Raw genomic sequence first — 15,741 nt, 5'->3', positions numbered from 1 at the left:
ATGTATTGCATGTGTAAGCATAAATATGCACACTCTGATATATCCAGGATTTTTACCGGTGAACACATGACTAATTCTTTAGTGTAGACACCTCTATTAGGTGCCACAATTAGTATGAAAATTTCCCTTAAACTGAACCACACCCTATTATATGGTTTTTCTTCTTTTTTTATTTTTTCTTTTAAACTTCTTATATGGAGTCTAATAATCACAATATAAAGGAAAAGGAGTACAGATTAGCATGGGTAAACCCGTTGGTTCTTGGACGACAGATTGTAGGTAAAGAAAACGAATGCCATTCCATTAATTGACATATTAGCATATGATTAAACTTAACTAAAATCCAAGAAGAATTAAATATGATATTACAATGTCATAAAATATATATTTATATATAAAATAAATTAAAACAGGAAAATAAAATGATGACATTATGAACAAGATGAATGGTGGCGTGTCGATGGCGAGTGAAGGGGAAACAGAGGCAAAAGCTCCGGCGGTTCAGACCGGCCGCCGCCTCTCGGCGTACTGAGTGGACTCGGACGGAAACAAAACCCCTTCTCCGAAATCCCCCTCTCTTCTTCTTCTTCTTCATTTCCCACCGCCGCCGACGTCGTCGGGCTCCGTCGTGCCAACATTTCCAGCGGCGACACGGGTGAGCCCATCACCACACGCGCCGCCGCCGAAGGGCCAACTGTTCCGCCGCCGCCGTTGAGGGTGATCTGGAGCTTTTTCCCGGTCCGCAGCCTCCGTTCGTGGAGCTTGAAGGGTGGGCGGTGATGGCCGCCGGAGTTGGGTTTTCCGGCACGGCGTGCGGGGAGAACGACGGGGAGCTTCTGGACCGATGGGTCTTGGGTTGCACCGGTGAGTCTCTGGACGACGGCCTGAAAGTTCGAAGGGTCTGTTTGGACGAAAGTGGTGTTGGGGGGAAAGCCACATGGCAATAATGTGGGTGGTGATGAGGCATATGGGACATTATTATGAGTATTTGTGTTGTTTAGAGCGTTAGGGTTCGAAGATGAAGAAGACATGGTGACTTAGAGAGAAGGAAGAGAATGGAAATGCAGAAGAATTGATATGATGTCGCATTATATGTGAAATTGTATGTTACGACTTTCGAAAATGACAAATAGATTCTTAGGAGATAAAATTTTTGTTGGAAGTTTAAATTTGATTGGAGGATGAAAAGAAAAGGAATAGAATGTTTTTTGAGTATCAAGAGAAACTGAGAAATTGGCAATTACTATTGGAGAAAGTATTGGAAATTGAACTTGTGTTTTCAAAAAAGAAATTGAACTTGTAATATAATATTATGATTGCCAAATTATCACGTTAACATAAAATAAAAGTTAAGAGTTCATGTATTATAATTCAATTATTTACCGCACGTTTAGTTCGCTAGAAAATATTTGAAGGAAGCGGAATTCAAATTTCATGGAAAACAAATTATTTATGAGAAAAATTTGATTCCATGGTTATTGGTGTAAAAGAAATTATTGGGAATATAAATTACATTATTTGGCTGGATTTGAAATTGTAAAGAATAATGAGTATAAAGACAATTATACCCCTACACCACAACAACAACAATAATAATAATGATAATTAAAAAAAGTTAATGAGAACATAATTGTCCTCCTTGTTTTCCATGGAAAACAAAATAGCAAGGAGTGGTGAAGGAAAAAGGCATTGTTCATCAACGGTCATGTGTCAATACACCGCAACAAAATGTTATTGTTGAGCGAAAACATCAATGCATCCTTAATGTTGCAAGATCACTCTGGTTTCAAGCTCACCTTCCTTTGGAGTTTTGGAGACACTATGTCATGCATGCGGCATTCATCATTAATTTGAAATCATCTTTAAACATGAATACGCACACACTAACATACACACACTCAACCCTAACCCTAGTCCTTAGGGGTGGGAATAGGCTAGCCCCTTCATGGGCTTATGGTCTGATTTATTTAATAAACAAGTCAAATTTAGACATATTTAGAGCATCTACATTAATGGAGATTTGGTGATTTTTGGAATAGTGATATGTGAGGTGGAGGTGGAAGAGTGTAGATGAGAGAAAAAAATGAGAACTCCTACAAAGTCAAGATATTAGAACGGTAAATTTTTTTTTTTACTCTCTGCTGTGCGCGTTCTCGCACAGCAGACGCCTAGCGGGCGCGTTAGGCGTGCTTTACAAAATTCTGTTTTTCTTTTTATTTTTTTTTTTTAAATCAATCTTATTTTATTTTTTTATCCTTATTTATTTTTTCTTTCTTAATTACACTTTAAAAAACTCCTGACAAATCGTGAATAAACTCCATTGGATGCTTTTAGAAGCCTATTAGATTAAATAGGCCCAAACCTATATTCCCAATTTGATAAAATCCATTATTCGTGCTTCCTTCCTGACTCCTGAGGGCTGCGACTGCAACTGCGAGGCGGCGACCCACCGGCGAGGAGGGAGTGACCGACGGCCTTTGGAGGCGGTGGCTGCTACTGCGGCCGGTGGGCTGCGACTCCTGCAAGCCTGCGACTGGCGGCGACCGACGGGCGACGGCGAGGTTAGTGGTTCTTTAACTTCTTACGCTTCTATTCTAGCAGTGGTGTAGCCCTGTATATTTGAGTTAAACAGATTCCAAATATCAAGTTTATAAAATGCTACAAGAAACCAGTGCTCCTAATCCAATAGAGGGAATAACAGATATAGTTTGACTCCTCAAGATGGTTCTTTGGAAACTAAAATGTTGTTGATTGCTTAAATTAAGTAGTAATTAAAGAAGAATCCTTTGGTGATTTAAGGGTGCATATTATATTATTGATTTGTGTTGTGTTGAAAGTGAAAAAATAAGAGGGGGAAAAATTAAAGCAGAAAAGCCAGAAAGAGGGGTTGATGTGAGCATCTTGATCTTGGATATTGTGGTGGAAAATTAAAGCAGAAAGAGTGGGGTTGATATGTCTTTTAATTTGATTGAAACTAGGTTGCTTATGTGAGGTGGTATGCATGCCAATTGAATTTAGGGAATCGGAATTGGAATGGGTATCAAATACTTAGTAAATGGTAATGAGTTTTGGTAAAAGAATTTTGCATGTTTGGTAGTAGGGTGGAATGAGAATGATTATTAATAGTTGGGGAAGAGGAGGAGGAAGGGAAATGAAACCCTTATTTTATTAGGGAATGGGTTTTGCAATTAATGTGGTAATCAAAACTTATAGTAGTGTTCTAAAAACCTACCAACCAAACAATAACAATGACTTTGATACCCAATCTTGGTAGCTAAACCTGTCAACGAAACACACCCTTAATTCCAATCTTGATAACTTCTTGTTGTTCAGTTGTTTGATTTGTCATTTTCAATGATCTTTGTTTAATTCAATTAATAATGTTTAGGCTAAATTGCGCTGCCAGGGCAGTCAATTTCAGAATTTTTTTGTTTTAGTTTTCACGCTGAATATGTTCTTGTTTTAGTTTTCACACTGAATATGTTCTTCTTACATGCATAGCTACTAATCACTGTGTAAAATCTTATGCAGAATGTTGTTTCATATGCATTACAATCTATTAGTTGCATGCTTGGTTTTCTTTATTCAGTAATAAATACAAAATTACCTTGCATATGCATTACCAACTCCTGCTGAAATCTAAAGAATCCTAAACTTAAGGTAAAATAATAATTATTTACCTTTGGCAGTCACACCTTTCATTTTCTTCATTTCTCAATTCTCATATCAATAACCCAAACAACCAAATTTGTATATATATAACTACAAAAATATATGCAGATCATATTTGATTTAATTAAACAATAGTGTTTTTAACTTATAATCTTAATCTATTAAAATACTTTGAATATTTTTTTTTTTTTCAAAAAACCGTGTTAAAATTTCCATAATATATGTAGGTTTTAGTGAATTTATTTAAACGATTATCTTTACTTTGTTTTCATAATCATTAAAGTCAGTTAGAATTTTTTTTTTCTTTAAACAAAGAAATATTGAAATATTAAAAAATGCAAAAAGTAAGAAGCTTTATTTATAAATTTAATACAATCAAACAAACAAAGTCAACTAACTTGTGATCAACTCATTACAAAGACCATATTCCATTTATATTAACTAAATGGAGAATAAATTCTACTGTAATTCCAAAAAAAAAAAAAAACAATTTTAAGTCAGGAGGATGTGAATTTCATGCTTCCTTTAGAGTTGATCTGCATTAACAATGTAGTGAACTTTTAACATAAAGTACATTATTCTAACTTATAAAATATATTATCTTATCCTAAAATGTTCATTATTCTAACACGTGTGCGAAACAAAAAAAAAATTCTTTTAACATCAAAACGATATTGTTTTGGACTCTGATCCACATGATAATTTGTCTCATTTAACTAGGCTTTTTAGCCTATTCAGATAACTCGCGAGTTACTCAGCCCGTGAGAACTCTTTTTTTTTTTTTTTTTTTTGAAGGGGCTTTAAAAAAAATCTTATTCTAAACTCCCTTCGAACTGAGGCTGTGACTACTCCCTTCAATGGATAATGATATTAGTGCATTTCAGCAGGGGTAATTTTTTGAAAACTGTGACGAAGCTATGATGATGATGATGATCTTGCTTTGCTTTTCTCTCGTTTTTGTATTACCGAGTGGCCGTGTATTTGCTCTTCTCTCCATGTACTGTTTGCAAAAGCTATAAATTGGTCACTCTGTGGCTTAGGGAACTCTTCTTGTCTTTTAAAAGTTTTCTTTTTGTCCACATAGCTTTGGAATAATTTGCAGTTTCAAGAAGGAATAAGCTTACACTTTAATGAAATGGATAGCACAAACTATTAGGAAAGTTCCAGATTTTTAATTAGTGTTCTAGTGTTGTTTATGTATCTTGTTCTAAGGTACTAATTGGATGCTTTGCTGCAGGTGATATCAACATTTGTTCCCCCGAAATTAATTTCATAATACACCAGTAAATGAAGTCTAACAGCAAAGCTCTGCTTGATTTGGAGGACAAAAGCACACCCTCTGCTTCGTCTTTGGAATCGAAACTCAGTTTTTGCGATGGAGATGAAAGTTTTCTGTCCCGAAGTACTAAACTCAACCCTCCTGATAAGAAACCTGCCATTTCCTCCATTCCTCAGAGCCAATTTCTAGGTAAAGTGAAGGATTTCCTGGGAGTGATATCGGAAGCAAATAAAAATTTGGAGCTTGATGCGAAAACCAATCCAGGGAAGAACTACGATATAGAAGCTCTGACTGGGGAAGAATCTGAATATATTGAAATGGACTTGATGCTCGGTGTTGCAGAGCTGCAAACCGAGGAAGCTGTAGCTGCCGCTGAGTCTGCATTAGCTGGTTATCAACCGGTGATTCCTTTGGCTGTTAGTAGTAGCGAGACAGAATCAGAAGAGAGCAGTGATGATGAAGATAGCGATGGAGATGATGATGATGACAACGAGGATGGTGATGAAGCTGAGAGACCTTCTCCTAAAAAGGGGAAAACTGCTAAGCCTGTTGAAAAGGATTCTTCTTCAAAGAATAAGCAGCCAAGAAAGAGACCAAAAATTGTTGAGCTTTCATAGGACTTGCCTGGACATTGAATATAGATGAGAGGGATCTGCAAATTTTTTCTCTAGATTGAACTGGAAGTAGTTCCAAGAAGAGAGGATTTTGAATGTGTACATTAAAATGATGCATTGTCTCTACAAAGCCTATTGTTTCCCTCCTTATTAAGCACAAAATTGTACTGTACTGTACTGTAAAATGAGAAAATATTTTAAATTACAAATTATTAAAAACCTAGTGGCTGGTAGCTGAATTACAACTATTTTCTAACTCATTACAAATCAAAATTTTGAGACCTTAGGACTGCAGACTAATTTGCAAAATCTTCAAGTTGTTCTAATTTAGTGCCAACACCCATACTATTCAAACAGAGGTTCTTTGTCAATTTTAACACCCAACAAATAAGAAGCATTTATGGTGACAGCAACTGTGTCTTGTCTTGAGCCTTTTGGAACTGTAGACAATATCCACCTAAACAACAGTTTTTCCACCAAATGCCTGATTTGCACTTGTTGGATTAACAAAACGCAATAAGTCTTTCATTGTTCTAATGATTCAAAACAATATTTATGCATCATTAGTGTCGCGTCTCATCCCAAATTATTAACCTACACTTAAAGAATGAATTCAGCCAGGCCATGCACGCACGCCACATGCACGCACGCACGAATATAAAAATATTTATATTTTACTTTACCATTTGTCACATCATTAAAAGATACCGACGAATTCAAACTGAAATGAGTCTTGCCATGAAACGTTGAGGGTGAAATCTTAATTATCAAAGAGCCTGGACTACAACTATTGTCTAACTCATTACAAAGATTCTCCTAATGATTGGTCCAGAGTGAAATCTTAATTATCAAAGAGTTGTGACAAGAACAAAAGCTAGAAAAAGAAAAGGAAAAAAGCGACCAATAACAAATTTTATAAAATTAAAAAAAAAAATTAAACATTTAATTTTTTTATGTTTCAAAAATCACAGTGGGTGGGCCCCACTCTCCTTGGCATTTTAGAAAATGTGAATGATTATTAATAGTTGTGCAAAAAAGGAGGAAGGGGAATGAAACTCTTATTTCATTAGGGTATGGGTTTTTCAATTAATGGGGTATTCCAAACCCATAGTAGTATTCTAAAAATTTATCAACCAAACAATAACAATCACTTTGATACCCATATCTTATGCCTAAACCCCCAACCAAACACACCATAATAATCATTCACATTCCACCCTACTACAAAACATACAAAATACTATCACCAAAACCTATTACCTTGATACCTATAGCGATTTCGATTCCCATGTGCGAATCAAACATACCATAAGTTAAATTTTGACATGCTAATTAAACCAAATTTAGGAAATTGTTAAATATTCGAATTTGAACAAATTATGTCTTAAAATAATAAACAGCATTTGAACAGATTGACGCTACTTGGCCCATATTGATATTAGTCGATGTTATCAAGTCAGCCATAGTGGCTCCAAAACCACTGACTTATGTTTTTTCTCAATAGGGCAGTAACTAGTACTCGGGAGATAAAAACTTTTTTCTATTTCCAAACTTGAATTGAACGGTTGAAAGGATAAATGAATTAGGGAGGAAATAATTGTAATTTAATGGGGAAAGGGTAAAAATAAAATAGAAATTCAAATGATATTGTTTGGTAAAAAAATAGAATTATTGTGAATAAAAAAGAAAGAAGTAAAATAAAGACTAAAGTATTCCTATAGAGTCATTTACATTTTTGGTCCTACTGTTATTGGGGCATTGTCAATTTTAGTCCACTTCATTAATTTTTGTCACATTACGGCCAGTCTTATTTAGTTATTGTCACTTTTAGTCCACCGTTAAAATTTTCGTCAAATAACTATCCAAAATAGGGATATTTTGGTCTTTTCATGCTTTGATCATCTCCTTTACCCTTTGTAGTGGTCTTCCTTACACATTTTCATCCAATGAAGAGGTCCGGCGAAAGGCATGGCTTTGTAATGTGACTCACATGGCTTCCGCCGGACCTCTTCATTGGATGAAAATGTATAAGGAAAACCACTGCAAAGGATCAAGAAGATGACCAAAGCATAAAAAGACCAAAAATATCTCTGTTTTGGATGACCATTTGACGAAAATTTTAACGGTGGACTAAAAATGGCAAGGACTAAATAAGACTGGTTGTAATGTGGCAAAAATAATTGAAGTGGACTAAAATTGACAATGTCCCAATAACAGTAGGACCAAAAATGGAAATAACTCTATTTCTATATTATAATAATAATAATAATAATAATAATAATAATAATAATAACAACAACCAAGAGTACTCTTGTCATTACATCTCTTTTTTCCTTTCCTACAAGGCTACAACTATTGAATTACAATTCATAGGGCTCATGAATTGCAATTCAAAAAAAAATAAGGAATTGATATTCTATGCAATTCCCTACGATCTTTTGCAATCCTATTTCTTTACTATTAGAAAATGTAGTTGTACTTCTAACCATCTCATTTACACCCATATTCCACCTTTTTATGTATTATTATATTAGATATAAAATTAATCTATCCAATGTATTCTAAACTCAAATTGACCCACTAAGTGAAATTAAATAGGTAAAAGTATTCAATTAAATCTAAATTAACTTGTTTAGTAAAGCATAACCACCAACTATCCAGCGAGGACAATTACAACACTCTAAGAAAGATGGTCATGATCGTCTTCAAAATTCAGACCACACGCATAAGGTCCAAATCTAGACAATCTAGAACAAGATCGGCTGCCATCGACTATGACATCCACCCTAGTTCTAAACAACTATTGTCATCTAAATGTTTAGCTTTAAAATGTTTAAGGGCCAAATCTATATATAATGTTTAAAATACTTTGTCTTCGGACTTAATATAATGGCTTGTTTTCTTAATAAAAAAAAAATGTCCAACTTTATAAAATATCTACGACTGTGTTGCTTACACAACCGAGATTGTTCATCCCAGAAACAGTGAAACCAACGATGAGTTAATTTGCTAAACAAACTAATTTGAACCAAATTGTACAATTTTACTAGTTTAGAGATTTGAATGAAAATCTTTTACTTATGGGACTCAATTACTTGACTTAAGGGGGTTGTAATGTTGTGTGTAATGGCGGTAACCAATGACACTACACCCCCAACTATCCAAGCCATACGCCACATCTAGAGACCAACCAATAAGAAAATTTTTTATGATATGGTCGATGCAAGTCAACCGCCACCACCTTCAAGGTCAAACCAATTGTACAATCTTTTTGCCAAAAAACCAGTTAGCTATTATTCCACCCTACTACCAAACATGCAAAATACTTTCACCAAAACCCATTACCCTTACCAAGTATTTGATACCCATACCGATTCCGATTTCGATTCCCATGTGCGAACCAAACACACCCTTAATAATCATTCTCATTCCACCCTCTACTACCAAGCATGCAAAATACTTTCACCAAACACATTACCCTTACCAAGTATTTGATACACATACCAATTCCAATTCCTATGTGCGAACAAAACACACCCTTAATAGTTGGGGAAGAAAAGAGGAAGGGAAATGTCTTATTTGTCAACAAATCTTTCATAAGTGGTTAATATGATTGGCTTCAAACTGTTTTTTAATTTATTTATAATTTTTTTCCATGTTATTAACATAATACTTGGTAAATAAATATATAACATTATTTTTTAATATAACTTTGATATTTAATTACAAGATAGTGTAAAAAAAAATAATGAACAATAATGTAATGAATATAATTAATTAATAAATTTGAATGAAAGAAATTTTTGTATTGTAGAAAATATAGACAACCTAACTAATGAAATTATATCTCTTTTTAAATTTTTTGACAATGGATATTATTTTTTGAATAAAAACATTATAGACATCGAATTATAAATTAAAGAAATGCATATGTATTATTTGTTTTTGTTGTAACTACTAATTTATTTAATTTAATTAAAGTAATAGAGTGAGTTATTTACTTTTGAATCATATACTTTAACATATTCATAGTATATGTTCAACAATTATGCCAACTTTGACTGGGATGAGGTTCGAACCTAAGACCTTACTTATAGAAATTGATGGGTAAGTTAAAAGTTAATAAAATATTAATGTAAAAGATAATACATAGTATTTAACGGAAAACTTAACGGATATTCATATAATTATTTTCAATAATTATGCCAACTTTGATTAAGATGAGGTTCAAACCTAAGACCTTACTTATAAAAATTAATGGGTAAGTTAAAAGTTAACAGAATATTAACGGAAAAGATAATATTTAACGAAAAATTTAATGGACAATCATATAATTAAGGATAAATTATAAACAATCTGAACCATCTATTTGATTTAATAATTTGACGTCATTTTTTTTTACCCATTATAAGTCTAACTTTCTTTGGCTCTTATTAGTATAGACTATAGTAGATAATTTGACCGTCATTTTCTTTATCCATTATAGGTCTAACTTTCTTTGACTCTTATTAGTATAGTAGATATTTACAGTCTGATCAAAACTTTGACACGTAAATACAACACGAAATATTAACCAAAGCTTTTTCAAAAATAATAAAGATATATGCATTTATACATATTCAGTGCATATATATGTGTATGTACGTACATTTAAGTATAAGCATATATTAAATACTTGTTATATAATAAATCTGGAAATTATTGTGTAGACCATGGTCCACAAAGCTGTGCAGACCATGAATATAATGTACACTTTTAATATATTAAAAATACATTATTTGTGTACTGAATATACATTATTTTATAGTATATAACATAATATATTTTCTATACTCAAATAATGTATTTTACATACACAAATAATATACTTTTAATATATTAAAAATGTACTTTTTATTTATGGTTACATAGTTGTGTGGTCCATGATCCATGTAATAATGATTTGTCTCAAGGGCAGCCCAAAACCTAAGGCGTCGTTTGTTTAGAATGTAAAAGAAATGTTTTTACTCACAACTGATTCTTATTTCTTGGGAAAAGTGTCAATCAGTCCCCTAAGTCAAGCGAATAGTACAATTGGCTCCCCTAAGTTAAAAAAGCTCTAATTAACTCCCCTAAACCGGTAAAAAAAACTCAATTAGCTCCTTTTGTTCCCAACCCAGCCAGTTAATGCTGACATGTCGCACACGTGGATTAATTCTTCACACACACACACACACACACACACACACATATATATATATATATATATATATATATATATATATATTGTGAATACTGATTTATTTCTCCAACCCTAAATTAATCCACGAGACTCCAGGAAACCCTATCATCCTCATTCACTCTCTTCACGATCAGATCTCTTCATCAGCTCTCTTCACGGTCGGATCTCTTCATCTCCCAAATAAACGTAAGCTCTCTTCACATACATCACTTGGTCAATTTTCCAATTTGTTCTTCTGCTCCTTCTTCGGATTGTGGAGTCGGTCATTCGCTTAACTAAAAATGTCTTCTTCCTGCGGAGTGAATCACCATTTTCATCAACTTCTTCAAGGCCAAATCTCCATTTTTAAATCCAAATCAAAGAGAGAAGATAATATTGGTCTTGTAGAAGCTATTGCAAAAAGAAAACCATTCTTAATTTCAACAGGTAGATCTAGTTACACTTATTACTCAAGTTTAATTTACTTCTCCTAAACCTCTCTTTTTTTTCTTTTGAAAACCCCTCGGGGTTCTCTGAATTTTCCGAATTTATCGGATGTCCCCTCGGGGACCTAAACCTCTCTTCAGTTGTGATTAAGTGTGCATACATCTCCCAAACAAGCTGTTAAAAGCTGTTTTGTATTATACAATGGTAAGTTTTTCTAAATATCTCGCAACACTTGTCATTTAATCTCTTTTATCAATATATAAATGGAAAATGGTCAAATAAGTTCTTGAACTTTACTTAAGAAGTTAATTAGGTATCTAAACTTTTTAAAATAGCAATTAAACCCATCAATATTGTATTTTGGTGCAAAAAAGTTCAAAAATCGATTAGTGACCTGGTATCACAGATCACTAGGGTTCCGATCGAATTTCCGCCACACAAAGGCCATATTTTTGGCACAGAAGTCATTGGCGACCATTGAACGATCGCCAATGAATCACCGGAGAATGTGACCACTGGGTCGCCTTCTCTGGTGAGGACATGCCGACTTGATTAAGTTCGATGACATAATGAATAGATGGGCCGGGCGTGACAAAGGAAGAGGGTGAGGAGTGAAATGCGTTTTTTATTTTTTATTTGTTATTTTTAAGTTTTTAATTTTTTAATAATTTTTAAAACAAAAATTATTAAAATAATTTTTAAAATACAAATTAAATAAATTAGCCGGTCACCGGTGATTTTGGCCAAAAAATTTAACGGCAGAATTAAATGTGACAAATTGAATAGTCATGCACCTAATTTGAAAATGTTAATAGTCAGATCAAATGTGATACAAATTAAATAGTCATTCATCTAATTTAAAATTTTTAATAGTAAATGACAAAAATGATACATGTATCGATGAACTGATATTTATTGTCCAATAGTCCATGTAATAATAATTGGTCTGTAGGGCAGCCGAAAACCTAAGGCATTGTTTGTTTAGAATGTAAAAGAAATGTTTTAACTCACGACTTATTTGTATTTCTTCCTGTTCCGTCTGTTATATCCAAACGAATCCTTAAGCAGGAGGAGATCAACGAACCAGTTCCAGGGCATGGATCCAGAACAGTAGTATAGGGGGATAAACATGAAATCCCCTGTAAATTTGGATGTTTGTCCAGCAAAACAGCGGTCACTTTTCAGAACATCGAGGCTGACGAAGCAAAAAGCGCAATCCAATCCAATAGTCTGCGAGTATCATCGCATAAGACCCCCAATCAGTCAATTTTGATCTCCCATTTTTCTTATCCTTAACTCAAACAAGAACAAGTCTTGGAATTGCAGGTGCGTTTGTTTAGTCCATTATCTCTTTTGGAACTTAATTTTCTACTCCTTTTTGCAAAAGATTTGATTTTGATGAGTGGGTGGTGTTCTTTAGTAGGGCAAAAGATTTGATTTTGAAGACTAGGTATTCGTTAATTTGTTCAAGAGATTTGATTTTTATAGACTGGGTGTGTGCTAATTTTCTGAGAAATTGATTTTCAGTGAGATTTAGCGATGGGTAATGCTTCTTCTATGCTGACTCAGTATGATATTGAAGATGTGCAAGATCACTGTAACCATCTTTGTAAGGCTGTTTTATTCATCTTCTTCTTCCTGTTTAATTCTCTTTTATATTCCCTCTATGGTTTTCACTTTGTCACTGAAATTTTTTGCTTTGTTAAATCTTAGTTACTCAGCAAGAGATAGTGTCACTGTATGAGAGGTTCTGCCAACTTGATAGGAATGCAAAGGGTTTCATTTCAGCTGATGAGTTTCTATCAGTTCCTGAGTTTGCTATGAACCCACTCTCTCAGGTTGATTTTTTGCAATAAATTAGTATTTTCATTGGTAGTAGCATTTTTTTCTTATCAAGTAATGTTATTTCTTATTCTGCATATATATTTGTGTGGTCTATGGTTATTCCTTCATTGATGTCTAATTTTGAGAATTTGATATTTTTGAGTATTCAGAGATTGCTTAAGATGGTGGATGGATTGAATTTTAAGGACTTTGTGGCATTTTTGTCAGCTTTCAGTGCCAAAGCAAGCATGCAACAGAAAATTGAACGTAAGTCAATTGCTCTTAATTTCTCTCTGTATGTGAATACTCTTTTTCATTTATTCATTCAAGCAAAGATTCTGTTGCACTTTTTTGTTCAGTGTTGAATTTTGCATTCATTTGATATTCTATTCCCTCCTCTTGGCTTTTTGTAGCTCTTCTTTACTTGAATCTAATAGCTATAAGAGAGTTTTCTTACTTGGATCAAATCAATTTATGTGTTAGTTATCTTCAAAGTATATGATTCTGATGGCAATGGAAAGATCTCCTTCAACAACATAATGGAAGTGCTTCAGGATTTGACTGGACCATTCATGTCTGATGAGCAAAGAGAGGTATTGACCATCATAATCTAATTTACAATTTTTTTTAATGCATCTAAAAGATCATGAGTAATTTATTAAATATGCCAAAATTTAATAAGGTTTTTAAAGTGCAGCCCTTTTGCCAAGTTGTAGTGACCCTATGTAGTGATTTGTAATCCAAACTGTCATATATTCATCCATGCTTGAAAAGCAACTTATTGTGAGAATTATTTTAATTGGCACATATTAAGAAATCACTCAAAAGATAGTACTGTAATTTTTGTTACTACATAAGTAATAAGTTACAGTCGACCTCAAAAGTACTCTGAGAACTTTCTGATTCCAGTTCTAAATTAATTAGGGAGTCAAATGCATTTACGTTGTGAGAAATCTATTGAGCTTTCCTGTGGCATTTTTACTGCACTTCACAAAGTATCTGCCACTTCCCAATAAGGGACTTAAAAAAAAAAATTCAAATGCTATTCGCCTATTCTCGTCTGAATGCAAATGCTAATTTGAGCATATACTTGTATTTACATGGATTTTTCTATTGTAGTTGAAATCGAGTCTTGTGTTCATATGTTACTATGTTTTCCCTATTACTTGCCTCCCTCCACTGGTTTTCACATTCCAAAACTTGTCAGTGTTAAGCTATATTCCTCCGTGTTCTTAAGGAATGTCAAATGCCTCACTTTGAGCTTGTTCCCCCTTACCCCTGCTTATAAGCCTTTTCTCTGCATAATAATTTAGTTCCATAAGAAAATCTCTGGAAAACAATGTCATGCAAGATCTAACCTACAATGTTTACGTTCAAGACAATTATTTTTTTATGAAATGAAAGTCTACACTTAAAGACAGCTTCCACTACATCTTTTAAAATAATACTGAGTAATTCTTTCTTAGTTTTAAAATTTATGAACCGGCTCCCATGAGAACCATGCCCCAGGACAAATCTAAACCATTGTTCTAGTAGATCTAACGGTTGAAAATAAAGAAACCAAAAGAAAAAAGGATAGGATCGTTTTCATAAATATTACAAATTTCAAAAGTCTGTAATATTTATGGAAATGTCCCGCTCCTTTTTTACTTGATTTCCTATCCATCAGATCTTGCAGATCGATGGTTTGGATTTGTTTCAAAAGTCTGTAATATTTATTGAAATGTCCCGCTCTTCTTTTACTTGATTTTCTATCCATCAGATCTTGCAGATCGATGGTTTGGATTTGCCCACAGGTTCTCACTTGGATAGTGGTTCTCATATGAACCAAATTATATATATATAGCAATAACTTATATATAAAAACGAAATGTATATATAAATTACTAAATGTTTAGTTGGATCAAGTCCCACCAGCAAAACTCCCCTTTATTTTAGCTATTTCTACCCCTTCACAAGAGGGGAGGGGCTTTATTCTAGCTCACTTTCACAAGGAGAGGCATTTTGATATTTTTTTTCTTTTCATATTTTTTGAATTTATTTGAACTTCGCCCCCACTCAAAAAAAATAAAATAAAATAAAATAAAATCCAGGATCCGCCCCTATGTGTCACCCTTCTTTCCCTAAAGTATAGTAGTCCCGTAAAAAGATTTGACGATTTCGTAACATGTTCTATTTTGTGTTTTGTAGAATGTATTGAGCCAAGTTCTTCGTGAGGCTGGTTATACAAGAGACTCCTTATTGTATTTGGATGACTTCATTAAGGTTTGAATGCGTCTCAAGTTCATCTCTTTTTGAAATTATCACGCTGTTACACTCTTAGCATGGAACTTCGGGCGTTGGACGATTTTTACATATTTCTTTAAATTCTCTCTTCGTTAAGGTGTTCGACTACCCCGGTTTGAAGATGGAGGTGGAGATCCCAGTTGACTAGCTCTGCAGTTACTGGAATTTTACCTTAACAACTGAGCATTTACAAGAAAGAGCAGCATGTAATTTTTATAATAAAGGCTGTCCTTGTTCATGAGGAGTTGATGTTGATGCCATTCATATCCAATGTATACATCTTACCTTGTTTATGTTGCATACACTTTGTTGCCAATTTATCTCTCCATTTCTCTTCCACATACTTTGCTGTGAATCTCTTGAAAGATATGGTTTGTTTGTGGGATTGTCATTTCACCCTCTATATACAAAATTTCAAG

The 15,741-nt window shown here is 33.7% G+C and overlaps 3 protein-coding genes across 4 annotated transcripts; 2 read left to right on the top strand and 1 right to left on the bottom strand.

Annotated features, from left to right (window-relative positions):
* Positions 1 to 431: 431 nt before the first annotated feature.
* LOC116033300 (VQ motif-containing protein 11-like) lies at positions 432 to 1,031 on the bottom strand. The gene has a single exon (XM_031276053.1). It carries the CDS (start codon positions 1,029 to 1,031, stop codon positions 432 to 434), a length of 600 nt encoding a protein of 199 aa, XP_031131913.1.
* Positions 1,032 to 2,392: 1,361 nt separating this feature from the next.
* LOC116031900 (nucleoplasmin-like protein NO29) lies at positions 2,393 to 5,788 on the top strand. The gene is made up of 2 exons (XM_031274252.1): positions 2,393 to 2,561; positions 4,910 to 5,788. The coding sequence occupies exon 2, from the start codon at positions 4,960 to 4,962 to the stop codon at positions 5,566 to 5,568; it is 609 nt and encodes a 202-aa protein (XP_031130112.1). The 5' UTR covers positions 2,393 to 2,561; positions 4,910 to 4,959; the 3' UTR covers positions 5,569 to 5,788.
* Positions 5,789 to 12,216: 6,428 nt separating this feature from the next.
* Positions 12,217 to 15,718, top strand: LOC116031667 (calcineurin subunit B-like). Of its 2 annotated transcripts, none has more exons than XM_031273930.1 (7): positions 12,217 to 12,538; positions 12,740 to 12,821; positions 12,926 to 13,050; positions 13,207 to 13,303; positions 13,520 to 13,629; positions 15,227 to 15,301; positions 15,420 to 15,718. In XM_031273930.1, the coding sequence occupies exons 2-7, from the start codon at positions 12,752 to 12,754 to the stop codon at positions 15,468 to 15,470; spliced, it is 528 nt and encodes a 175-aa protein (XP_031129790.1). In that variant the 5' UTR covers positions 12,217 to 12,538; positions 12,740 to 12,751; the 3' UTR covers positions 15,471 to 15,718. The 2 variants fall into 2 exon arrangements, with proteins under 2 accessions (XP_031129790.1, XP_031129791.1); XM_031273931.1 differs by lacking the exon at positions 12,217 to 12,538 and adding an exon at positions 12,548 to 12,662.
* Positions 15,719 to 15,741: the final 23 nt, after the last annotated feature.

Source organism: Ipomoea triloba, chromosome 10, assembly GCF_003576645.1.
Source record: "Ipomoea triloba cultivar NCNSP0323 chromosome 10, ASM357664v1".
Taxonomy (NCBI): domain Eukaryota; kingdom Viridiplantae; phylum Streptophyta; class Magnoliopsida; order Solanales; family Convolvulaceae; genus Ipomoea; species Ipomoea triloba.
Note: the sequence above shows the minus strand (reverse complement) of the source record. Positions and strands in the feature narration are given on the sequence as shown.